We start from the raw sequence: 27,087 nt of genomic DNA, 5'->3' as shown, positions 1-27,087 counted from the left end.
TAGTAGATGCCCACTCGAAGTGGCCAGAGATGTTCGTCATGCGCAGCACAACGTCCGAACGTACTGTTGCTTGCTGGCGTGAACTTTTCTGCAGATTCGGATTACCAGAGACGGTAGTGTCCGACAATGGGCCAAAACTGTTGTCCGAAGAGTTCGAGGTATACATGCGGACATCGGGGCCACACTTATCGTGCGCGTCCCTCATCACCCAAACACAAATGGTCTGGCTGAACCTTTTGTGCAAACGTTGAAGCCCGCGCTCTGCGCAAATCACCTCCTGGTGAATCTGTCGAAGTGACACTTCATAACTTTGTGTTGGCATACCTAAATACGCCTCTTCCTGCGACAGGAGAGGCACCAGCTAACCTCTTGATGGGTAGAAGATTGCGTACTAAGCTGGATGCAATCAAGCCGATGGTGGAGGGGAAGGTGATGCACAGGCAGTTCACCCAAATGCAACAAAGGAAAAGCAAGAGAGATTGTTTTTGCATTAATGAGAGTGTTTTAGTTCGTAATTACATAGTCTCGCCGAAGTGGGTTCGTGGAACTGTCCTCAAGAAAACTGGACCAGTCTCCTACAAAGTCCTGGTGAGCACGCCCCGAGGCAAGTTCATCTGGCGTCGGCACCTCGAGCAACTGCTGGGTAACGCAAGCCGTAAGGTGACACCAGGGTCTTCCGACGTAGACAACGTGGAGGGGTTCCTGTTTTTCCCTCCATACCAAACAGGTGACCAGCCAGCATCAGAAGAGCCGGTGCCCTTGCAGCCTCCCGAGGTCCCTCCGGCGCCCGCTCCTACAACCGAGACGTCGGCTCTTGGAAGGCGCCACCCGTCAAGAAATCGCCGTCCACCCGAGCGGTACTAAGCTGGCTTTTAACTATTGTATAAGGATACAATTGCACCCTCTAATTAAAAGGGGAGGAGTGTTGTGTAATCGTCGCGGCTAGAGCGATAGCGGCAGCGCGACTATCGCGAGGGCTGGCTGTAAGATAAGCCGCGCTGCTCGGCCACCGGGCATTCCACTACAAGCTGTGATGGAATAAACCACGTTCGGTTTTCCACCCACCTGGCCTTCGTCTGCTGTCCCCGACAAAACACGACACCATCTCGCTCTCAGTTTCTATTCTACTGCATTAAAACAAATTTTAAATCAGTTACGTGTTTGCCAAATCGTCAGCTCTGCTCCAGACGTACAGAGTAAATCCAGAGTAGCCTGGCAAAACATCTTGGCAAATTTCACGTCCCATAGTCTGTCGAAATAAATACGAAATGGAATCTAGACATTGCATAGCAGACGTTCTGTGGACGTCTAGACAAATACTCGGCCTAAACAAATACGAAATGGAATCTACAGATTACATTGAACTCCTTTCCTTCGGAGCAGCCTGCTGATCCCTGTGGGCACAGTTTATTAAACGGGCTGTGGGCGTATTTTGTTTTACCGCATTACGAGCGAGCCCCGTCATACCGGTATGCCTCCGGCGCACAAAGCACCGCCTTGCCTTCACAACTCTGTGCGGGATTCAAGAAGTTTTCTAGTGTTTCCTTCCTTAATTCCTACCACTGTCAGATCAAAGTCGCACTGATGAGCGATGTGAAGGCCCCTGTGAAATGCCACTCACTCAGGCCGACGGGGAAAACCAGCCGAGATCCTCGTCCGATGACGAGCCTGCTGAGTCCAACCAGTCCACATCACTGGTGCGCAGCCGGCGCCTTGAATGTGGCGGTTGTGACGGGGCTTGCGATCCTTCAGGCAGGGGGCGTATTCCGAGCGGTCACCTCGGCGCCGATGGGCATCCGTGGAACAGAAGAACGACGTTTCGCACCAAGCACGCCAGTCCGCAGAGACTTGGAGATTGGCTGCACAGGACACGTACGGAGATGACCTCTACAGCAAGCACTTGCAAAAAAAAAATGTCTGCAGAGGAAAAAACTACCGTGACAAAGAAGGAATATCAGTTACATGTAGTCTAAAGAAAATTACGGGGAAGCATGATTATGTTTATGCGAATACAATCCGTCAGAATAAGGACTTGTCCTTTGCTTGAGGAGCCAGTTGCGGCTTAGCGCATTAATCAGCGAATGATGATTGGCATGTGGTTAGCGGAAGTCCATCTTCCACAGTAACCACCCGCCGGATTTTTCCCGCGCAACCACCGCCAAGTTCCGCTCTTCCTCTGATCATGTAAAATCTCCTCCGGAACCTGTAGCTACCCTCTCGGTTCTTCACGTCGCAGCCACCTTCCAGCCTCTCCTCCTCTCCACTGAAGAAGACAAGCGCAGCCGAGTTTTTAACAAAATCTTTTCCTCTTCCTCATCCTCCTCTCCCCAAGAAAAGAGGGGTGCAACCTTTCAGCCGTCGTAGGTGGTTGGCGGGAGACAAATATTGCAACAAAACTACGTCGCCGGACGGCGGACAGTTTTTCTTCACGGTGGGGCATTTAATGCTAACGAATATTTGAAACATGAAATCGCCATTTAGTTGTCTCTCTGAAGAATTTTAGGTAGAGGGCGACCTAGGTTAGAACAATAAAGCGACTCGGATAAAAATCCCGAGCGAATTTCACACTGTGTCCAAGGGAGTGCTGGAGAGTGCTAGAGAGTCGAAGCTCATATGCGATGAAATCTTTCGGAGGCATATAAAATAAATTGCCTGTGCGTCGTCGCACGCAACATGTAAAAAAAAATGCCGTCCCCGTGATGGACACCAAGCAGAATGTACTAGGATTCTTGAATCGATCCTCTTCATAAACGAGAATCAACATAAGAATAACTACCCCATCTTAAGGAGAAAGGCCAGTCCTGAATGTCTCCATTTATTATTGCTCTGTGCCATTTGCGGCTAGCTTATCACCGCAGAGTTCCTAATTTCATCCGCCCACTTGATTCACTGACGCAGGCTATGTCCCATAGGAAAGCTCCAATAGAATGGAGCTGTTATAATGTTCTTTCCTCTTGGGGGGCATTGCTTACTGCTATTCATCACCTAAGAGTGCGTGGTAAATGCACTGCACCCTACATTTATTATACTAGTTATTTCACTGTCATGGTCCGGATCAGCGTTCACTATTTACCATAAGTAGATGTGTTATTTCAATACATCCAAGACTTTAGCGCCTATCGTAAACTACCGGTCCTTCGTAGAACTTGTGAATAGTTTATTTTTCGTTCCAATAATGTTTAGAACCACCTTTTTGCTATGCCCCTTTAGGTCCCTTACCATCGTTTCAAATTCATCCTTTGGGTTACCAGCCAAGGCTACGTCGCTAGTGAGTTGGAGGCTGCTGCGGTATTCTATAGCTTTCATGCGTAACTCCTTCCACTCAAGTTCTCTGAATACCTGCTGCAAACTCGTGCTGAACAGTACAGGAGAAATCGCGTCTGCTTCTCTGACGCCCTTGTTTATCGGTATTTTATCACTTTCCCTGTGAACGACTATGATAGCTCAGCAGTCGCAATAGATATTTTTCAGCACCTATATGTGAACGCCAGCTCATCTCCGCCGACGGAGATCCTTCGCCGGAGGGCGAGCAACCCGAACTTTGAGTCAGAGCTACCCGAGCCGCCCGTGGGAGGAGAGAGTGATGTGAGGAGAGGATGAGGAGGACGAGCGCTCGCGCGGCGCTTAAAGAACAGACTCAGGTGTTGGACACGAAAGAAGCAACACGGCCTCTTGTTAACCCGGAGCTCCTTTGTAACGGAAAAACGAATATACGTCTCCGAATTGTTTTTTCATCCTAACATATACATATGCCTTTCCTACATTCTGTCTACATCAATGCTATTCGATGCCCCCATGGCAGGTGCAGCACTGCCTGATTAAACAAAACTATGAGAAAGTAAGCATTGCAGCGCACAGTGAGGTGGAATTAAGGAATAACGCAATATGCCCGATCGTTGCCCAGAGATTGTCATCTTTTTATGTTAAATAATTAACAAATTATTCGCAGAACCTTCATCAGTTCACCCCTGATCGGTAATAAATGTCCGCCTGTTATTTCACAGTCGACATCATCTTTTTCACCTGCCCATAATCTACTCAGGAACCCGTGGGCTCCCGATCTTACGTTTGCCTGCTAATCCTGCTAACGGAAGCATTTCCGTCTTCCTGATTTTGCGTCTCACCAAAACTGTTTGCTCTGCCCCTTTGATTGCTGCTTCTAGGTGTCGTCTGGCCCGCTTCGTCGTTCCGTTCATCAATGAAATGCACAGGCTCATGCTGCGTTTCCTGTCTCTTTACACGCTATTCATACTTCGCAGGATATTTTTCAAATGTGCGGTACGTGGGCCGCCAGTGGCACGTCTCCCGTAGTATAGAAGATCTTCGATAACCTGTTCCACATTAGGCTGCGAGCTGAAAGGCTGGTGTTTAGAAATGACCGGCACATGCACTTGTGTAAATCCACGGGGAGAGAACCGAGAACCCTAGCTCCGTCTGCAAAACGTTTATCTTGCCTCCATTCAACCCAATGTGTGCGTGCACGAAAGGAAAAACTAGCAATTTTGAGTAATATACAGTCAAGCCCACTTACAACGGCCGCAGTTATAGCAAGCGCGCACTTATTACGAACTACGTGCTGCTACCGTCAAAATATTTATTAGAGCAATTCTATTGCTTCTCCGATATAAAGAACACCTGCGGCTGCAAAACTCGTTTGCAGCGAACGTGGAGGCGCTCTAAACACGGCCCTGAAGTCAGAAACCACCGCTTCTTGCTGGAGTGTGCAGCGACGAGCGTCTCGTAACCCCAGTGTCAACCACTCACCCGTTCCTACAGCAAAATAATCCACAGATGAGAAATACGCAGAGGATGAAATGCCGACAAACCTTTTTGCCCGATTAAGCCGCCAAAAACGCGTACCTTGAATGGCAACGCTTAACCGCCGGTGAAAGCGCTGTAAGCTTCGAATTGGCGATTTTCTATGGAGGAGCTTGAACGGCAGCGACCGGTGCATGCCGTTTGTCGTCGGGGAGACACATGATGCAATCCTTTGGAAGCTACATTCCCGTACGCTACATGCACGGCGCAAAGGCCTGAATTATTCAGGACTTCTTTCCTTTCCGTGAGTGTCAGAAGGCATAAGCTTAGAGGGGGCATGTCGATGACACGCGACTTGTTCGCCGAGTGGCTTGTCGAGCATGGCGATAACGCAGGAAAAATGGAGGGGACACTTAAGCTCTGCCTCAAGGATATGACGCGATACCGTCCATATATGCAGGTCATTCTCTGCTTTAGAGTCATAGATCTCAAGGAATCCTTATACCCCTTCTGTCACAGTGGTGCAGCGTTCAAGCGATGCGCCACTGCCCTGCGATGGCAGGTATTTCGAGCGATGGTCCTTGTGCGTGCCACGTTGCTATTCCCGAGTGACCAATCACTCACTATCCCGTGGATATATTGTGATGATACTGCAAGGTCACGTGACCTAGGTGGCCCACCTGCCTCCTAGGTTGCTCAATGGGCACCACCTGCCACAGTCATGCTCCTGGTTTTTGTCTCACAAAGACATGAAACAAACAAGAGCTGCAACTAACAATCTATTCAATTTACCGCCTTGTTACAATATGTATGGCCGGAGACTCCTAGAATACACCGGAGCCCATGTGTGGAATGAAATCCCGAATGAAGTTAAAGAAAAAAATAACTTTTCGGCATCTTTAAACCACTATTTAATTTCCATGGAAATGTAGGAATGAATTCAATTGTGTGTATTAATCTTGAAGTTTTTTATTTTACACGGTCTGCAGTAATATTGTGCTTGTTTTGTATTTGGACCCCTCACTAGCCGTAACGGCTATAGGTCCAACCAACAGTTTGTGTATTGTTTCTGAGAATAAATAAAGACAAAATTAAAAAAGCCAACAATACCAACATCGGATTTTCTGGAGACCGCGTTCTTACACGCTATCGCGGGAAAACATAAAAACGATGTTGTCGTGATCGATAAACCTGCGGCACACCACGTGCTGCCGTTCCTCACTGCGGTGACCACACTCTTTTGCCACCGTAGGCGACAAGTAAGACCAGCCACTTTTCATGGGCATAACTCACGTGCTGAAGGTGTCCTCTCGGCAGCTTGACACCAGTACATGCTGAGAACAATTGAACAACCAGGTGCCACGACCTCCCATTTCGAATTTGTCAGCTCCCCGCCATGTAACGATAAGGTCCCGTGGATGGAAATTAGTGCGGGGTGCATCAAGGAACACTTACGTAAGGCAGCGTTTGAGTACCCAACAATCATGAAGGATGCTGTTGAACGCCACGTTATTGGACACGCAACCGTCAGGTTCCTTAAAAGTAGGTTCGACTGTATTTCCACCGGAAGGTGCAACCTCTGCGTCGGCATGCCCATGAAGCTACCCAGCGCTTATAAGCACAGACTAATGCCTCTACAAGTGCGGCACTTAAGTGCTAATAATCGCTTCCAGCACATTATTTTCCTGCGCCGAAGATCTCGTGTGCGGTAGTTAAATAAGTAGCTGCACAGAGTATGACGCACTTCCAGGTACTGCTTGTGAAAAGTTACTGTATGCTTCGAAATCTGTTCACCGAGTAGAAAAAAATGGCATCCGTTCCTTCGTGACGGTGATGAGATGTACACCTCAGCTATGCTACGACATTCTGTAAAGCAGTTAGAAAGCTTGCTGCACGCTATAGTTAAACCTTAAATCTAAGACCTTTTCTGCTTCGCGGGCGAGAAAAGTGACAAAAGGGGAGTCCCTTTCCTGGCTGCCCCCTGACTCGTAGCAGTGGAGCGAAAGCGCCTCAGCAAGCGTCACAGGCACGAGTCATGGTACTGAAGGCGGAGAGTGTCGCGGTAGCTGTTTTAGCTGGCGAACCTTTTGTAGGTCGGGGTGTACACGTGATCGTCCACAGAAGCACTCGAAGTGGCTGTCCCTTCTTGCTTGTAGCCCTGGAAGGAGTACACCGACAGGGAGCAGCAGGGAGCAGGGAGAAGGCACTCCGCTCGTCCCCAGGCTGAAAAGAGAAACGGAAGGCAGGAAATGTTTTGTTTTTCAAATGTATGCACTAATATGATATGTTTTGCCCAACTTGAATAACTACAAGCGTAGGCTCGAGAGCCTTACGCAAGTGCCAGTCGGTAATGGTAACCAGTTTCTGGTCATTGAATTCGGCGCGTTCGGCTTGAGGATAAAGTCCGGCCTTAATAGAGGACATTCCTCCGACGGAACGTTGCAAGACTAGTGGACCTGAAATGACAATTCACGCCCGTTTTGGCAGGTTTTGACTGGAGCATTTCGAGAGAAAGAGGTGAAAACGGGCGATCGTGTGACTGAACAAAAGCTGATGGGTGAAAAGTGCATCTGCTATAGACTAAAGAAGCTATTTGGCGCTCCTGGATTTCCGTGATGAAATATTGATAAAAGATGCCAGTCTCAATGCAACCGTAGGTGGCTCTGCTATAATATCCTGTTTTCTTCTGCTTGCTTTGTGCGTAATCCTTCTTCTGGCCTTAAGATATCTACCCATGAAAGGAGACGCGCCTAAGCAATATAAACACTTATCTAAGAAACTACAATTACTATAACACGACAAATTCGACCTATTTTTCATGATTTTTGTCAGTAAACGGATGTTCCCTAGGTTATTACTAACTCTTGCCGCCCTTTCAGATGAATAGAACGAGTGAACATTAAAGTTTTGTCAATGGCTCTTTTGCTATATTTCTTCATCTAAGAAACAAGCTTTAGACGATGCGCTCGCCAATTACATTTTCTCGAGAATAGAATAAACCGTTGAAGATGGAATCTCTTCAAAAGCACACTAAAATTTAAGTGAGTATAAGAACTTATACTTATAGGTATATAAAGTAGAAAGCACATTAAAGTATATACTATATAGCACACATTATATCAGTATATCACACAACTGAGAGAAGTTGTGTGATGCACGCGATTGCGTGCTGATTATTTCAATCAACAGTAAAAGCAAACACTATGGCACTACGTTAGTCAATGATTTTGCTAGAAAAACAGCGTGCCAGCCGCAAAATCAAGCAGAAGCGATAGACAGATGGTGTAATGCAGTTTCAAAATCGTGGGGTTTAATATCCGGAAGCGACGCATGGGCAGCGAGCGTAGCAGCAGTGGAGGACTCCGAATTAATTTACGCCACCTGGGATTCTTTAACGTGTAGCGACCTCGCACAGACATGGGCGCATTTTAATTCGAAATTACTTGTTTTCTCATGAGTGGCGTCCACAAGACGTGTCGGCAGAGCGTGTCCGCACGAAAATGAGCATTCAAATATAGATCGCCCGTGTTGCAGTTCCAACTCTGGCCCCCTGTGCTCCAGGTAGGCATGCAACGCATACGCCATGAAGAGTTGTGGGTTCAAGCACGTGAAAACAACGATTTACATAATTTCCCGCCGTCATCTAAAGGTCACGTGATAAGTTTGAGGTGAAAATACTCGCTAAAAAAAGTAGGTGACGTTCAAACGCAAATGTTCTCTAATACAGCCGACTGCTTTGCTCCCCAATTTCGCTTTTCGTCTGCATTGAAATGTGGCCTACGAGGTCGGGACTCACCCCCTACATTAGGATCAGTAGCCGAAAGCCAAAGGCACTGTGTCACCTGCGGCGGGTAGATGCTGTACTGCTTTAGAATAGTGGCGAGATCAATATCTTATAAATACGTTCACGGTTCGAGGGGCCGCCAGAAAGGTGAAACTGACCTCCATAGAAGCCCAACTTTAGCGAAAAGCGAGAAATTTAAGCCGCCCACAAGTAGCCAAAATCTTTTTTTAAGGTAACTCCATGCCCATATTAAATTATTTTCCGCAAGCACATCTAGGCATTACTATTACTATTAGGTGTGAAGAAAAGGTGGTAAACAACCGAATTCATAAATTTCCATTAGGAAAATGCTGTCTACATCCTAAACGTCGTGTTTTTATTTTTCAAACCATAAAAAATAATGAATAACTTATTAAACAAATAGCCCCGAAAGATAAACTTGCGGAGCAAGCCCATGCATTCAGCTATACAGCATAGTTAGAGCTCACCACAGTTTCAGTGAACACGAAAAATAAACGAGACACAAAACTACATTGCAAGGCAAAATCTACTACAGATGGCGGCTAGCACAAAATCCAGCTCAAAAGACAGAAAATAGGCTAGAGGCGGATTTCAGGCATCACGAGCCGATTTCGAAGTGGAACTTCTTGGCCCATACAAAATGTTGAGCTTAAACGGACAGAAATTCTAGCCAGTTTAAAATCTTTTCAGCAGCCCCCATTTCTGTCCAGGCCCGATTTCACGTGGAAGTGCGCATTATAGTCTTCTTAGACATTCTATTTCGCATATCGGTTTTAGTGATCGAGGCCTGGCTGAACGCTGGTTCGACGGCGACCATTGATAAGGGTAGTTGCAGCAAAAAGAGTGCTAGGTCAGGCGTCAGTGGACGTCGGCTTACCGGCTACATTTTTTGCATTTCTTATGCTCACCCAGAATTCATTCTGAGCCTGGTATCTTCTACCAGATCGTTGACTTGGTGGAGTTGATACTCAAATTCTATTGCTTAAATTACTTAGACGATTGAAGGAGTCATTCGTGTTTTTTGGTTCGGGAAAGTACAGGTGACTCAGAAGCTTCAAGCTCGCAGAAAGCCCTTTCAGCTCACTTTTAATGTACGCTAAAATAAAGTTACGGCACCTACCCAACAAAAAACGTTTCTCAGAGATTCTGAGAAAATGCGCACGTTTTCCTGTCGTTCAGAAAAAGAACTCTCATACCGCTCCCATACCGCGCGTTGTCGTTCTGCGTAGCTGCAGGCATTATACAGCTCTTACCATTAACGTATTCATCACAAACGAAATAAATTTCTCATCTAGCCCGAGAGGGGCCGGTGCCTCACACTGAAAGAGCTTGTCCATTTGCTGAAATTCACTGATAACTGGGCTTAAAATTGAGCAAAAAGTAAATTTTGGTCATCAGTGTATATTTTGCTTAATACGTACTCTTGCTGCGTAGTAGTGTACTCTGCTTTTCATTGCTTGAAAGTTGGCTTCCAGTGCAGCCCACTGATTCAGGATTGATCGCAAGGTAGGAGCAGTGCTAAGCCACCAAAAAATGTAACACTCTGCCGCCCTCACCTGGGGAGATGTCTCAGACAATTACTACTGACGCCGCCCGATGTGACGGCAGCGTACGTTTCTCTGTACTCGTGTTGCCTTTTTGGAAAATGGGAGATCCATCTAAAAATTTCGCGAACAACAATTCTAGTATATTATACACAAGGCAGCCAAAGTGGATCACCAGGACAGTCACATCGAGAACAAGATTACAGACTAGCTCTGGGGAATGGCCCATGGACCTTAGAAGTACGCATTTTCTGCCCTAACTTTTGTGCAGAGGCTGTTGGGCTACCCACAACGGTCACAATATTGCTCCTAAAGCTTCCTATCAGCAAACAGCGCTTCAACAAAGAGTCTCTCCGTACAGGCATCGATCGTTGGCACAAAGCCGAGACATGCTGTAGTCCGAAAATGAAATGTAGCCCAGAAATAGCCACATAAGAAAAAGGAAAACTTTGACGCCAATTGCGACTAAAAGTAGCCTGATTTGGCTATTAATCGCCCAAACTGGCAACGCTGGCTGTTCGCTTCTTCTCTATAGAAACTCTTTGCGTTCCGGCTGCGTTTATAAGTGAGTGTCGCCCCTGGCATAAAATGACCAGTCAACGCCGGAGCAGGAGGGAAGGGGTGAAGCGATCGCTTGTTCCATTTTTAAACTTGGAGCTTCAAGCTTCTAAAAAGCGAACTTCTATGAAGCGAGCTTCTAAAAGGGAACTGCAAATGCCCGCCATTGTGGTTTTGCAGTGTTAATGTTTAACTTTGCAGTTAGGCGAGTTTGGACTGTTCCGTACTAGCTAATGAAGTAGGGTAAGTGCGAAGCGGAGAAACAATGCATTGAACTGCTGAGGAAGTACACATTTGCTGGAACTCAAGACTGTACCTTGGTTCTTCTTTTTGAAAAGCAAAGTATTGTGGTACGCGTTGATTTGTTCTTTGGAGGCGGTCATGCACAACAGCGCCCGTACTGTAGAGCGCTACGCAAACGGGCTCCCCATCTTCCAGCAGTGACCCGCGAATTTCGTGCGTGTACTGCGAAGAGCAAAAAAGCGGCCGCAAAGTATGTGGTAAGCCTGACTGAAACTGAATGTGAAGAATTATCCCAGTAAAGCGCTGGGCGGCTTTTGTTTTTTCTTCGCTCCAAGGCATGCTTTTCCTGGACTGAAGAATGGATGGTGAGCGCTAGCCACGTTGCTATCCGGCTATTATGAGGTATGCCGTGTCGCGCCCTCTCTCTTAACTGAAGAACAGCGAATCAGACAAGAAAAAACCGCTCAGAGTCAAGTTCCAATGAGAGCAGAGATACATTTTGTCCTGCTCGTCAGAGGCACTTTCGATTCGCCGATGAAGAAAGATAAATCACGAGAGCCCCCTTGATCGTAAAAGACACAAAGAATCTTAGAGTTGCTTAAGGCGGTATACTTTCACAGAAAAGGGCTAAATTTGATTCTCTTGCGTACCAAAGGGGGAGGCGGTCCTAACGGCGGTGGACATTGGTTATTATTGGAGAACGAGCTCACTCACACCATCTATGGAGCGCTTCCAAACGTCGAGATACACTTCGAAGGCCGTTGAACTGGAAAATGGTGCTCACCATAGAGCGGACTCCTCGTAGTAGCAGTGAAATAAACAAAGGCAGGAACGCTGCATTCAAGGGCCGAGAACGCTTGTGGGAATCCACGCGCATCGTGGAGCGTGGACTTTTTCCTCTTCAGAAAAATTTTGGTTAGCATCCAAGAATGAAACAGCAGAACAGAACACAAATGAGTGGTTCATGTCGTTGAGCATGGATGAAAACAAAATAAAAGGCCGTAATTAAGAACTAAAAAGATTGGCGAGGAATGAAAATAGACAGCAGCAGTCATAAGATAGCCTGCTGGCTGCAAGATCTGGGTTGACGAACGCTGAAGAGGACAAGGAAGCATAAATGAACAAAGAAGCTTAGAAAACTACATTTCCGAACAGTATTGCTATTTCAAAGCAAAATTCTCCATTTCCAGAATGACAAAAAATAGCAAAAGGATCTCAAACGTGGCAGCATTTCTGCTTTTTATTGTCTTGTTTAATTAAACATGATTCAGGTCGAAGTTTTGTAGATCGAATATGCCATGTACTTTGTGCCAAACGACTTTGGATCCGTATATATTGTTCAAGCCATCAAAAAAAGAACTTTAAAATACTTGTCACAAAACACGTGGCAATTTTATTTTCTCTGTTGTACGAAATTTACTTGACTGTACAGGCTACATACGAAATCCGCGTAATTGCTTATTGCCGCTTGGCAAGCAATATTTAGTGGAGCTGACTCGAGCAAAAATAGCTACGCATTTACACTTAGGGTCTGTCATGCGCAGAATAAGGCTACATTCTCCTATAGTCGGCCGCATATGTGACACCTGAATACTTGAGGATAAATGTCCAGTGCGTACCCGCCGTTGAGACATGGTTTAACAGCGCTATTTTCGGTCTGGCGTCGTGTTATTGCCTGATGTGTGTCGTTTCATTGTGCTACGTGCTATAAGCTCTGTCTTGTTGTATATCCATCATAAAAAACCAGCATCATGTTTATCTGTGACTCATAATGAGAACGAGCGTTGCGAGAGAGAAAAGGCATGTGCGGTAATGCACGGGGCTTCGTTTAGCTAAACCTCCACAGATGAAATGTGACAAGATTCCAACGATACTCCTGGAATTCTTCTCCATGCCGCATTTTAATGCGGCATGGAGAAATGTGGAACAAAGTGAAAAAGTAGAAAAGACATCGCCACTTCATTACCTTCCCCTACGAGTTTTTTCGTTGTCTTCACCTATCCAACTTGAACAAACATGCCAAGGTTATCGCTCTTACAAATAAATGCGTTAACGCATTAGAGCCTTGTTTCTGGGCAGAAACGATGCGCTCAAGAGAAAGAAGCATCCCTAAATAAAACTTAATCCGGCATAATGCAAGACGCCGATTTAGCAAAGGCCAAAAAAAGAGGCGAATGCTGGAGGGAGGTGGTGAGTACGCTTTCCTAAAACAGCACAGTAAGCCCTAGAACCATTTCCTCAATACGACTCCTGGCAGAGGCTTTGCGGGTTCAAGACGAATCCGTCTCGCGCCTATGAAACGTGCAGACATGTGAGCTCGAGCCCGTCAACATACCCTTCTATCCTCGGCGAATTGTTAGTTATATTTCAGGAGGTGCACCTCAGACTCAACATTACTGCCACAAACTCCAGGTTGCCTCCACACGCAGGCATCGAAGCCAATGAGTGGGCCAACAGCGAGGCGCGATCAGCAGCATATAAGATGACAACCAGTGCGGAACGCAAATACCACCTCAGCGAGTACACGCACCTGCCCGCAGGTTCTTCAAGCCTTCAATGAAATCTAGAAGCGACTCCGCAATCTCTTCCCTACCTACGTGGGAACGAGAGGAGGCTGTGAGGAGCAGGCACCCAATGTTCCACGTTTGTCGGAGGGGCTACCGAGGGGCACGGAACCTCTACTGCACCGCTTCGCGACAAACACTGTGCTAACCGTGACATTAAGGCGCAAGTTAACCAACAATGACCCCGACCAAGGGATGCCCCACGCCTAGCAACCGCTACCCACATCGTTTGGGAATCGGAAAATTATATTTGATCTACAAGTAGTGAAGGTCACAAAACTTTTGCTCACGACTGTACATCAATTTGTTCTCATAGACGCGGACGACTGCACGGCCGCCGCTCTGGTGTGGACAAAGCTCGGCGAATTTCGGGCAGAAAGCCCGAGCTTCACGGCAGTTGGCGGCAACCGAATGAGTACCCGCCTCGGCCGCCGTGACAACGGTGGAGCCAAACGGCCGCACTGATGCCTCCAGCAATGTGCACGTGAAGGGCTTTTTTCAGGATGCATAAAAGTATGCGTATGCGCTGCTCACGCAGTTGCACCCGTGAAAATTTTTGGTGACGTTTCCCATCAAATCGCTCCGGATTCGGCCGCTTGTTCACTGAGTATTTCGTTCCGAAAAAATAATTGAAGTCCTTAAAATTCTCAGTGCATTGGATAATCAGAACAAAGGAAACCTGTATACAAAGCCAGTGCCACATCATTGCAAGGCGGGGTGTTCTGCTCACCCAGTCGAAGGCTGTTGACATTGGAAACGACTAGAACGTGGTCTTCATCGTCGTAGTTAATGTTTTTTGCAAATGGGGTCGAGAAAATTGCCGCTGCATTGTCTTCGATCTGCAGTCTGTTGGCTGAGATTGTCTTGTTTCGAATTAGACATATCCGGAGATACAGTGCCCAAACGCCTCGCGCGTGCAGTGCGTTCTCCGGAACGATAATTGGGCAGCCCACATCTGTGACCACCTTTGGCACACCATAGGCTTCCTTTCATTGTAAAGAAGCAGTGCAAAGAAAAGAAAACAGCAGATAAGACGCATAAATCGCCATGCATTTGCTAAGTGAGAATTTAGACTCAATAACGCCACGTCGCTTTGTCCGAGTGGCATGCCGGCCCTTGCGGCGGAAGACGCCGGCACTAAGTCAGGACCAGCCAGGTACACACGCCTTTATTTTCATAGTACGTGACGGAGAGAGACATCCTAAGCCAGGCAGCACGGCTGAGGTGGCGCTGCCTTTTTTGATACTACGCTTCAAACAAGTCTTCACACACGATTTTCCGCCTGCACCTGTCTAGTTTGGCTTCTTTTAAAAGGTCCTCTTAGAATTGAGCTCAAATGCTGTGTGGAAACGTACCCATATAGCGTAGTCGAGAGCGCGTTGCAAATGGTAACACTATAATTACAGATATTTAATAAGGTGCTGACTGAAATTTCCATTCGAGTGAATGGCGATCTTGCTTGGAGCGCATACTACCGCTGTCCTTTTCCGTAGCACTAGTAAGATATCTTATCTCAGTTAGCTCAAAGGACTTTGCTAATTTTGCTCAGCTGGCATCACTCAAGGCTATTTTCTTCTGCTCTTAATGCAAAAACTGCTAAAAGAATTAAGTCGAATCAAATGAATCAAATGTATTCACTCATTGTAATTCCAACACGCTTGCTGTTCTTCAAGAGATTTAAACGTCAGAACAAAACTAATAGCTTCATGAATCTCTTTTAATCACTTTAATCCTCCGTTGGAAACACGGGATTATTCACTAGTATCAAAAAATCTTGGTACAAAAACCTCCAAAGTACCGCCTTCAACCTCAAGGCCGGTACAAGGACAGTCGGAACCGAGTGAAACGCGTCCTGCTGCGACCTGCGTAGAAGAAACGAGTGCACGAGGCGAAATACATGAAATAGTTTGCATGGGTAACAACAGCTACTATAAAATCTTTCCTCTAGAAGCTGCATTTCGTAATTGCCCGCATGGGGTGGCCGTACCTTCTTGCGAAATACGACTATGGCTGAAAGAACTAAGGTGATGACTGGCGGCAACACCATTCCATCTACAGTTAATTCTATTGACGGTAGTCGGTTCTCTAATCACCCAGCTACCCGAATGCGTTGTTACTTGGCAGGCGATACAAGGTAACATTACTGGTTGGGGCTGCTGCCATGATTGTGGTTTGCTGAGGACGAAATGAATACGTGCTCTGATTGCTTGGTAAAGCAAAAAAAATAGAAATGCAATATTACACAGCCATCTTGTGAGCACCCCTGGGTGTACAGGTACAGCCTTGCGGAGAAAAATTGCTCCTCGTTAACATGCACTACGTTAGCATCAACCGCAAACTGCTAAATAAAATTTCGCATTGAAACGCACCTGCTCTACATATTATCTTTTATCACCATCAAGAACCTTTGTTTCTAGGCAGATGATTGGTTGGAGATGCGTTTAATCTTCCGGCAGAAAGGAAATAAATTCGCCTGTATTAAGAAAGAAAACTGTGCTGTAAAAATATCTCTGGCGTGTTTCATTCCCTTAACCTGTCCCCAAAGTGACGTGTATCGCCAGTTTAGTCACTGTGATCCCTCATAATGTGATCGAGGAATTTTTTGCACTGGGTATTCGCATTCTATTCACTCGCTCCACTTGGCTCATGCATCGAATACGCATGTACTTGGTAAACACAAAGGTCCTCTTTATAATTCTGGATTAGCGCCGCCGGAGGTAACGCACCAAGCACCCATAGACGTCAATTTAATTGTGACAACGACCTTTGTTCCAAGGCACTGATGCGGTATTTACGGGCAGAGAAATGCCGTTATTGTGTGCCGATGTGAGCCAACATGTAATAGCGTATTTACAGGCATGTGTGGCAAAGGGCATTGCGAATTGTTGCACGTCAATTTGTGGAAAACAAGAGCAAGTATAAATGCCGCGCTATTAAACCACAAAAACACTCATTGTGACTGCTTCGCACCGAGATGTTTCAGCCTTGGTGGGATCCCCGAGCTTTCTGGCAGGAGCGTGCGCTGATTCATCTGACTTTTTTGTTTGAACTCGTTCGCTAAAACCAAATTATCGTCTACACTGAACACTCTATACAGCTAAAGAAAGTTTTACTCGAAATTTAAGTGCGCTGTACGACCAAACCTCGTACATTTAAACGCTTGAGCCTGAAAGTAGTTATGAGAACGCGTGGATTTGTGTTTTCGGAGGTCTTTGAACTTTCCCAAGTTGTCTGTGGGAATATGAGAATGCTTTGGCTAAGAATTCATGGCAAAAATAGGGTAAAAAGTGGAGCAGGGAAAAGGGAAACACCAACACAAGCGTAATGGTCAGTTCTTGAAACCCACTTGTTAACTGTACTGTGATTTATTTTTGGTCATATAATTGAGCACTATTGTGTCATTTTTTGGGGGTAAGGTGGTTCACTTCACCGTCTCCTTTCACTGTTGCACGTGTGGGGTGACCTTATGTTCTACATGCTGGTTGATAACTTGCCCAACCTGATATTGAAACTGGTAACAGTGTTTCTTTTCATATATTAAGGCTATGTACTGAACATCTTGGCAACAAGCGTCTAGCAGTAATGCTTCCGTTAAGATCTACATGCTTTGTATTGTATATACTAGTGCTTGAGCCTACCAGAATAGTTGTTTTTTTTTCTGAAACTCCCTACAATCAACACATTCGCACTGCTCCACCTTGTCAGGGTCTCGGGCGCCTCATCAAGCTACCTGGAGAAGCTTTTCACCCCAGACTTCCGACCATATATGCTGCAGTAAAATCAATTTAATTTGCTTAAACCTGCAGTGCCGAACGTAGACGGATCTGGGCTTATGCTCCGGCAGCGCGCACAGCGATCCACTGCCGCTTAGCTTACATGCGTAGCTAAGCCCCTCCTCGAGAGAATGCACAGTGTAAAATTTCTCAATGACATTACACCCTTAGACATGTGAGAACGACGCAATAAATGTTGTCAACTCAGGCTAATGCCATTCGTAGGAAATAACATTAAATTCACTGCGCGACAGGGGACAATTACATTTGTTTGGAATTCATTGAGTTGTGCAGCGCAATTATCTGCGTTATTCGCCGTCGCCCCTGTTTCCTAGATTTCTTAAATATCTAGGCATTGCTGGTCTCTCGTGTGCGTACCTGATCACATGACACATCACATTACATATTATTTGCTCTTATGGTACGCAGTTTACACAAAACGTTACACATCACTCTTTAGGTACAAACGGACACAAAAGGGAAAAAGGCGATTCCGACATGTTAATTAAAACGCCATGGCAAAATGACACTGGAAACTGCCGGCACAGCTGCCCCTCAACTTGATAATTTTTATAAAGAGTTCATTCAGACAGGCTGTGGAGAAGAAGCGAGAGACGACTGCCGCAGGCGGCAGCACTTTAATCAAGACATCGCTTCGAAAAACCGACCACGAAATTTCTGGATGTGGTCGGAGGTGCTGAGATTGGTAGCAGGTGCCTCAGCTAGCGTCAAGCTGAGTCCCCTTGACTTCTTCAGAGGGCTCGAAGCTTCTCGAACAGTCTGTCCGCGCGCCGCTTCGTCAAGGTCGTGGAGAGAGGAGGACCAGCGCTGCGAGCTGAGACGCGTTTACAAGAACTCGAGCCTCTGAGCGTACTCCAGAACGATCTTTTCTTTTCTTTCTTTGCGAGCGGCTGCTCTCGGTAAGCCACATCTGTTTCCAATGCGAATGAAAAATTATTTATTACACGATGTGGTCAGACCCAAAGGGGGTTCTCGTGATGCTAAGGCATCCAACGCTCGCTGGAGTGCCGACTGTCGCACAGACGCCTCCGCATATGGATGACAAGTACACAAGATTATGTCGACGGCATACGCAAGGAGGCGTGCAGAACGAATTTTCTCTAGGGCTAAGACAAGAGGTATCAATTCACGTTAAGTAATGTGGAGGCGAGGACGGAGCCCAAGGGTGCACCTCAATTGAAGGTAAAGTGACCCAAAGGCTTGCAATGGACACGTACACTGAAGATTCTGTTTGTTAAAAATGAGTGAATTGTATAGTGTTCGGGCTCCTTTGTGTGGCGGGCCCGGGAGAGCGCCGCAGAGAGTCCGGAGGCTGCTGTGGTCTCAGACGAACTGTGCTTTAATAACATCTACAAAAGCATTTTATACACAAGACACTGGCGCCACGGTACGGACAAAGTGAAAGCGAAACCGAAACTTAGACGATACAACATATTCCCTCCCTTAGAAAAACATGTCATGCGTTAGTCAGTGGTTAGCTGATTATTTACGATAATTGAACATGGAGTTGATATAATGCACACTTAAGGAAACGAGAAATAGAAACATAGTTCACAACCACAGTATGACAGTCACGCAGGTGAAACGAAGAGTAGTCGAAAGTCACATGAAGTGAACAGAGAAATAGCGCACACACATCACACACACTGGAACACTGAAGCACCTAGTTGCCTTGGTGTTTTCAGTCACAGAACGACTTCTATGAAGGATAGCCGTAGCGATCCGGTGGCTGTCTAGCTCTTGTAGGCTGAATGCGTCGGTGCTGAACTTCGACAGTTGGAGGATTGGGCATGCTTGGCAGTGCTGCGCCGTGGCATGCTTGTTCCTGTGTAGCAGACAATGGTGGATCAGCCGAGGTGGGTGGCAGTGTAACACTGTCGTAAGTGGACGATGACGAGGGCACCTTGGTGAGTCTCGATGCGTTCCAGGTCTTCCCGTCGTCGAGGAGAAATGACGATGGTCCCTTCCTCGCGATCACTTTACGGGGCTGACTGTAGGAGGGGTCACCCTTGAATGCCACTGTAGGCTTCCTTACACGGACGAAGTCATCTACTGTCACCGTTGTCTGTCTTGCCGCCCGGCGAGCATCCGCGTATTTCTTGCTGTTTTGTTGCATCTCCACCACGCGTTGGCGCATCCGACGAAGTTCTGTTGCCGGATCAGTAAAGAAGGACAGTGATGGATGTCCAACAATGTCAAGCCGTGTTCTAGGCAATCTTCCGTGCAGTAGCAGAGCGGGAGCTATCCCTGTAGTAGCATGAGGCGAGCACCGGTAGATGCCAAGGTAGTCAATGGCTGCTTGACGAATGGGACAATGTTCGAGCAAAGCTAGCTGAACGAAATTCTTGAAGACGCGGTTAAACCGCTCGACTAGCCCATTTGCCTGTGGATAATAGAGAGACGAGTGCGTGAGACGAATGGCGCGCTCGTTCAAGAACTGTGTGAATTCTTGCGACGAAAACTGAGGTCCATTGTCGCTAACAATTTCGTCGGGGTAACCTTCGCGGGCGAAAATGGACACTAAGAAATTAGTCACCGTACTTGTTGAAACTTGTGGGTTTCTACGTGGACACAGGCCACCACCCACCGCGGGTTCGAGCTTCGCGCGAGCCAAGGGCCCCGATCAGCCGTCACCACACACACACTGGGACACCGTTGCAGCGTACTCAACCTCCGCTGGGAGGAGAGCGATTCGCCGCAAAGAAATAGGCCTCCAAGTTCACAAAGGAGACGTTTATTCACGTCGTCCTTCAGCAGGTACACAAACACTCAATAGTCACCCCGTCCCGGGGGCGCGCGAGGAGCAAGGCTCCGCTGCGCGCACGAAGCGACCAGAGTAATGCGCGCCGCTAACACGCCGCTGCAGGAGAATGTCCCCGCGGCAGTGCTGTGATCTCTCTCTCGTGTCGACCGTTGGGCCGGTTGCGAGAGAGAGTGGGCATTCAACGCAAGGTACGCCTGTCAGAGGTCGCTGGACCCCGCTGGACAGGCTCGAGCCGCTGCAGGTCAGAGGACACGTGCGGGCTTGCTCGAGTAAGCACTGGTCCGAGCGGCAAAGCCGGCACGGACAAACAGTAACGTACGCACCTTACGCTGTCTCGGAGGGATCTCTTTCTCTCTGGGCCCCGCTCGGACGGCCGCGGGATGCGCGGCCGCCAAAACGGGTCCCGGATTCCCGCCAAAAGGCGCCAATGGCAAAGGCCCTTGGGGAGCCGGGGCGGAGCTGTGGCTAAATGACAGTGATTAGTCACCCAGCCGCCTCTCCACCGCCTGAGGCGGGAGCAAGGGAAAGAGGAGAAACAACGCGGGCGGCCGGCACAGCCGCGCAAAGGCGACGGCGGAAAGCCAGAATTCCCACATCCCCCTCTCCTTAAATGCCCTCCTACCCATCGGCAAAGCACGCGGCCAAAAATAAAGAAATCAATACACAAAAAAAACTACACTTCAGTTCCAAAATAAATAAATGAATACACAAAAAAATTAGCTACACTTCAGTTCCAAAATAAAGAAATGAATACACAAAAAAACTAGATACACTTCAGTTCCAGCCAGAACAACGTAAGAAAACAAAGGAAAAAAAACAAGGCAAACAACACTTGCGTACGCTTCAAAGAACTAAACAGCACGCAGATTATATACACGATTCACAACTGTACAGCTATGTGACAGGTGGATGCCAGCCTCAAAGTTCGATGGCGCGGCCCAATGGGCCGGTCGGCGACTCACCGCTCGCAGGCTTCAAGTTGAACGGGTTGGGAGGGCCGACGACTGATGGCGGTCTTCTTTCCGTTGATATAGGGTGCGTTGATGACGACGGGGCCGCGGCAGAGCACTGACCTCGCGCCCTTGGACACGACATCACGTTCGGGCACAAGAAAGTTAGTGCACCCCTTTCACGCCGGCTGAAACGGGCGAGGACGTTCGGCGGCGTCCAGATGTGTAACCTTGTCCACAGCGATGGGTCCTTCTCATCCTCGCGCTCACGCAGAAGGACACAACGGCACAACTCACAGGCGTCGCCTTGGCTCATGGTTACGCGCGCACACAGTCACAGCCACAACCACGCATACACCCGCAAGTGCGCGGACGCTGGTCGGCGACAACGACCCCCCCCCATCAGAAGCGTCCAGAGGCGCCGCGGCGAGAGTCAAAGGGTGCACTTTCCGCCCCCCCATCGCCCCAAACGCCCCGCCAACTTCCCCTCCATACGGGCCGCACAAAACTCGCACCGCGACACACGGCTCCTTAACGAGCCAACCACCCACAGTCGGGCCGGAAATGAGAAAAGGCGCGCTGTACAAACGACACCTAATCCAATCTATTCCTTCTAGCAGATAAGAGCAAGCACGAGCGGGCTGAAGTTTGCCTATGTACAAGTCTGGTAAAAAAAAAACTGAACGCCAACGCAGACGCATGTTACCTATGTACATCTCGGTACGTTAGAACGAAAACAGACGAACAAGCTGGAAACGAAAGTGGCTAAAACTGACTAAAGCAAAGAAATAAATAAACTGATAAACACACAAGACTGGAACTGATCATGCTGCCAAAACAAAACAAAAAAAAATAACACACCGTGCTTCGCCTGGGTAGGGCCTGACGAGAAAGCTCGCCAGCTAGCTGAGGCTGCGTGCCTTCGGTTGCGGAAAAGTCCGCCGTCCGGCATCAATCACACCGGTGACCGTCGCCTCAGATTGTACCGGTGCTCCGTACGCTTGCGTCCCGCAGCACCAGTTGTGCCTTTGCGCTTGCCTTTGATACCAACGGGTACCGGCGCAAGCTCGTCAGACCGTGACGCGTAGGCCTTCAGGTCTATGAACCCCTGCTTGCTCCTGGGGAAAGGCCCCATCAAATCGCAGGTGGCCATCTGCCACGGACGCACACTGTCAATCGGTTTCATCATTCCAGGCGGCTTGCCGCCCCGTGACTTCACCGCTTGACAGACATGGCAGGAACGGCAATAGCGGAAAATGTCACGCTTCATGCCAGGCCACGTCACCGAATGACTCAGTTTTGCAAAAACTTTGGAGCCACTAAGATGACCGGCCAGTGCTTCGTCATGAGAGAATCGCAAAAGTGCGCCTCTCAGACTTTTGGGGATAACCACCTTGAACGGGTCGATGGACTCGTCATCGGTGGCTATGTACTTCAGCACGAGCCCGTCATTGTCCAGCAAATATGAATCCCCGGGGTTCGCCGCGACACACGCTGGCTTCTGCCCCCCTGCGCCCGCCACAATACAAGTAGCGTCACGGCGCTCCGTCTCCCTGAGACCGTCGCTCACCTCGCGACAAAAGGGGTCATTTTGCTGGGCTTTCAGTAGCTCTTACGGCTGAAAACGATTCCAGTCATCCCAGAGGGGAGCATGGTCTCGTCCCCACTCAGGTTTGCAGCCAAAATTTCCGTTCGCGTCGGCACCTCCGAGGCGCTCACGAAGAGCTTTGCCTCTCGTCCGCTTTGCGAAGCGCTGCTCGCCTGGTTAGCGGAATGGGTTAACCCGTTTGCGGGTTCCCCCTCCTTGCCGCCCGGCGGCTCGTCCGCTGTTTCGCCCCCTCCGCCTACAGGCGTCAAGGCGCCGCTGGCGAGTGGGGCACGGGATAGCGCGTCAGCTACCACGTTTGTGCTCCCCTTTCGACACTGCACGGAAAAGTCGTAATGCTGTATCAGGAGAGCTCAGCGCGCCAGCCGACCCGCAGGCTCGCGGAGCCGCATCAGCCAACTGAGCGCACTGCACCCCTGCCTCAGTGGAGGCTTGGGCGGGCTACACGAACGAGGGAGGCAAGGCTCCTAGTTCGATGAGCGGCGTGGTTTCCACAGGGAACCGGGCCAGCGCCTCGCCGTTCCCAGAGCAGAATTGACTGCTCGCGGGGCACGGCTGCTGCTGTTCGAAACTGCCGGTTGCGGCAGCGTGACACGAACTGCTTTCGCACTGGGCGGAAAGCTTGCACAGCTGAGGCATGTGACCAGCGGATGCACCGCAGGGTGCTTCCGATACAGCTCCAATGGGAGCCGCGTGGTCGACATTTTTGGTTGTGTCGCCCTAAACCCCAATGGGGGCCGCAGCCAACCACGGTGTCTAGCTATTCGAAGGAACAGCAGCCAGCGGATCAAACGACGCTACAACTCCGTAGGGAGCCGACATGTAGCTGCCGAGTGCCCCGCTGTGGGTGGTAGACACGGTGCGCAAGCGTGATCGTCAAGGCGACCTGCTCGGCTAATGTGCCATCAAAGGCGTAAGCGCCAATGACTTAGCACGTTGGGCGCCAGTTGTGGGTTTCTACGTGGACACAGGCCACCACCCACCGCGGGTTCGAGCTTCGCGCGAGCCAAGGGCCCCGATCAGCCGTCACCACACACACACTGGGACACCGTTGCAGCGTACTCAACCTCCGCTGGGAGGAGAGCGATTCGCCGCAAAGAAATAGGCCTCCAAGTTCACAAAGGAGACGTTTATTCACGTCGTCCTTCAGCAGGTACACAAACACTCAATAGTCACCCCGTCCCGGGGGCGCGCGAGGAGCAAGGCTCCGCTGCGCGCACGAAGCGACCAGAGTAATGCTCGCCGCTAACACGCCGCTGCAGGAGAATGTCCCCGCGGCAGTGCTGTGATCTCTCTCTCGTGTCGACCGTTGGGCCGGTTGCGAGAGAGAGTGGGCATTCAACGCAAGGTACGCCTGTCAGAGGTCGCTGGACCCCGCTGGACAGGCTCGAGCCGCTGCAGGTCAGAGGACACGTGCGGGCGAGCTCGAGTAAGCACTGGTCCGAGCGGCAAAGCCGGCACGGACAAACAGTAACGTACGCACCTTACGCTGTCTCGGAGGGATCTCTTTCTCTCTGGGGCCCGCTCGGACGGTCGCGAGATGCGCGGCCGCCAAAACGGGTCCCGGATTCCCGCCAAAAGGCGCCAATGGCAAAGGCCCTTGGGGAGCCGGGGCGGAGCTGTGGCTAAATGACAGTGATTAGTCACCCAGCCGCCTCTCCACCGCCTGAGGCGGGAGCAAGGGAAAGAGGAGAAACAACGCGGGCGGCCGGCACAGCCGCGCAAAGGCGACGGCGGAAAGCCAGAATTCCCACAAACTTCACTACAGAAGTGTACTTCCGGCCATTTTGAGAAGTAGTCCACTAATGTAATAGCGAACCTACAGTCTTGCGGGGCTCTTTCCATGGGGCCGACGATGTCGATGGCCAGCTTTTGCCATGGGCGGTCAGGCAGCGGTACCGGCTGAAGAGGAGAAACCGCAGACTTGGCGCTTTTGTCGGCTGCCTGACAGACGCTGCAGTTATGGACGGCAAGCTCGACTTGCTTGTCCATGCCTGGCCACCAGAAGCGTTCCCGTAGTCGCGCCTTGGTACGAACTATTCCTGGGTGCGCTTCATGAGCCGTAGCTATTAGCTGCGGTGTCAGCGAGAGGGGAACAACCACTCGTTCTCCACGCATTATCAAGTCGCTGACCACGGAAAGTTCTTCGCGCACAGTGAAGTAGGGCTGCAGTTCGCTTGAAATGAACTTACGGAAAGGCCAAGTCGACTCAACATAGGCCTTGACGTCTTTCAAAATAGGGTCCTCGCTAAGAGCCTTTTCGAACTGCTCTTTTGTGAGGCAAAGGGGTGTAATGAGATTTAATATAATCTCCTCCTCATCGGAAACATCTTCATGTGAAACAGAGGCAGGAAGACGAGAAAGGGCATCCGCAACTACGTTCTCTGATCCCTTGCGGTACTCTACTGTAGCGGAGAAGGCGTTCGGACCACCGTGCAATGCGAAGAGGCCGCCTGCCCGTTCCCTGAGAGGACAGGAGGGAAACTAAGGCTTGATGGTCCGTGCGGAGTGTGAAAGGACGACCCCGCAAGTACGTATGCCAGTGCTCGCAGGCCCAAATGCATGCAAGTGCCTCGCGCTCTCCAACCGCATACTTCCTTTCCGCCGGAGATAGCGTACGAGATGCAAATGCAATTGTACGTAGCTTCTGCCCGTCCAGCTGCTGGAGAACAGCGCCAAGTCCGCAGTCAGATGCGTCCGTGGAAACAATTATAGGAAGAGTCTCGTCAAACATTTGAAGTACCCGGCCGGATTGAAGCAAGGACTTGATACTTCGGAAACTAGCGTCTGCAGCGGCAGTCCAACTGAAAGGTTGGTTCTTGCGAAGGAGGACTCGCATTGGTTCAACAATGTCCGCTAGACTCGGGAGAAACTTCGCGTAGTATTCGACTAACCCAAGGAAAGAGCGGAGTGCAGTTGCATCAGTGGGGGCAGGAGGGTTAATTATTAAATTCACTTTTTCCGGCATTGGCGAGATACCCTGGGCGGTGGTGACCTTGTGACCCAAGAAGGACAGCTCTTGTACGCAAAAAGTGCATTTGTCATTTAGTTTGAGTCCTGCATTCTTGATGCGCTCAAGAACGGTCGTCAGGTTGGTCAGGTGCTCCCGCTCATTCCTGCCAAACACGATGATGTCATCGATATAGAAAAGAACACCTGAACACGCCTGAAGAATTCGCGACATCATTTGCTGGAAAACGGCAGGGGCCGACGCCAATCCAAAGCAGACTCGTTTGAAGCGGAAAAGCCCTTCATGGGTTATGAAGGCGGTTAAGTCACGGCTGTCAGGGTGAAGCGGTACCTGATGGTAGGCTGATGCCAAGTCCAACTTCGAGAAGTGGGTTGCTCCTACGAGACAATGCAGGAGCTCTTCTGTGTGGGGAAGGGGAAAGCTGTCCGTGACGACGGCTTTGTTGGGTTCTCTCAGACCCACACATAATCGGATGCTACCGTCTTTTTTTCGTACCACGACAATGGGAAATACCCACTCAGAAGCTTTGATATGCTCGATAACGTCAAGTTGTTCCAGACGGTGCAGTTCCTCCGTTACCTGAGGTCTAAGTGTGAACGGAAGTCGACGGAGCTTCGATGTTACAGGTGGAATGTTGGATCTAACTTTGACGCGATGAATGAACCCTTTGGCCATTCCAAGGCCTTTGTCAAAAATGGTTCCGAATTCGGCAGACAGACATTCCGGAAGGTGTTTATTCTGCTCATTTCCTTCGATGGCAGAAGTTGTTGAAGTCTGAAGACAACTCAAAGAGGAACCGTCAATGTGCAGGTCCAAAGATTTTATGGCGTCAACGCCAAGGAGATATGTGCCTTGTAATACAACATAGAAAAGAATAGAGGCGGAGCGGTCCTTGTATTTGACTTCTGAGTAAAAGCAACCACTCACTGGAATGGGCTGTTGCGAATAATCGAGCAACTTCACCTTAGGAGAGTAAAGTGTTGACGTTAGTTCGAAATGCTGTTTAAAAATACTGTCGGCTAAGATAGACACAGAGTAGCCAGAGTCAACGAGCAGCTTCAAAGGTGTCTGAGCAACAGAAACATCAACAAGAACACCGGCCCGACGGGGGCTACCCACGGAAAGAATGTGCAAGATTTCAGCCTCATGGGAAGAATTACTGCATGCGACCTCCAGAACAGCTACGGGACTGCGTTTTCGCCGATTACAGACAGAGCGAAAGTGCCCCAGGCGGCCGCAATGTAAACAACGCTGGTCTTTTGCGGGGCAGCGTGGGTACGAAGCCAGATGCTGCAAAGAACCACAGCGAAAACAAAACGACGTGGAGCCACGCGAAACTTGAGAACCTCTTGGGGGGCGATCCGGAAGGGCCTGGCCGTCGGAACGGGAGGCACGTGAGGAAACCGAGCCGCGTCGTTCGGGCTGGATATTGGAACGGGTCGACATTACGGAGTTTCGAGCTCCGCGTAATGTCACTCTACTAACGTTTGCAGAAGAGAACTCGTGTAGCTGTTGCGCAGCTTGTTCAAT

At 49.2% G+C, this 27,087-nt stretch overlaps 1 protein-coding gene across 1 annotated transcript in view; it reads right to left on the bottom strand.

Moving 5' to 3' along the window:
- LOC149354119 (uncharacterized) overlaps positions 1–27,087 on the bottom strand; it is a 36,570-nt gene that overhangs the window by 8,788 nt on the left and 695 nt on the right. Inside the window, exons 2-3 of the mRNA XM_089583070.1 lie at positions 6,843–6,981; positions 1,622–1,859 (exon numbers count right to left, since the gene is read on the bottom strand). Of these exons, the coding sequence (XP_089439196.1) occupies positions 1,775–1,859; positions 6,843–6,981 (224 nt within the window). The 3' untranslated portion in view covers positions 1,622–1,774. The remainder of the gene's footprint in view (positions 1–1,621; positions 1,860–6,842; positions 6,982–27,087) is intronic.

This window comes from Amblyomma mixtum, chromosome 3 (assembly GCF_055824585.1).
Source record: "Amblyomma mixtum isolate Tamu chromosome 3, ASM5582458v1, whole genome shotgun sequence".
Lineage (NCBI taxonomy): Eukaryota > Metazoa > Arthropoda > Arachnida > Ixodida > Ixodidae > Amblyomma > Amblyomma mixtum.
The sequence above is the reverse complement of the archived record's forward strand: the minus strand, read 5'-3'. Positions and strand labels throughout refer to the sequence as shown.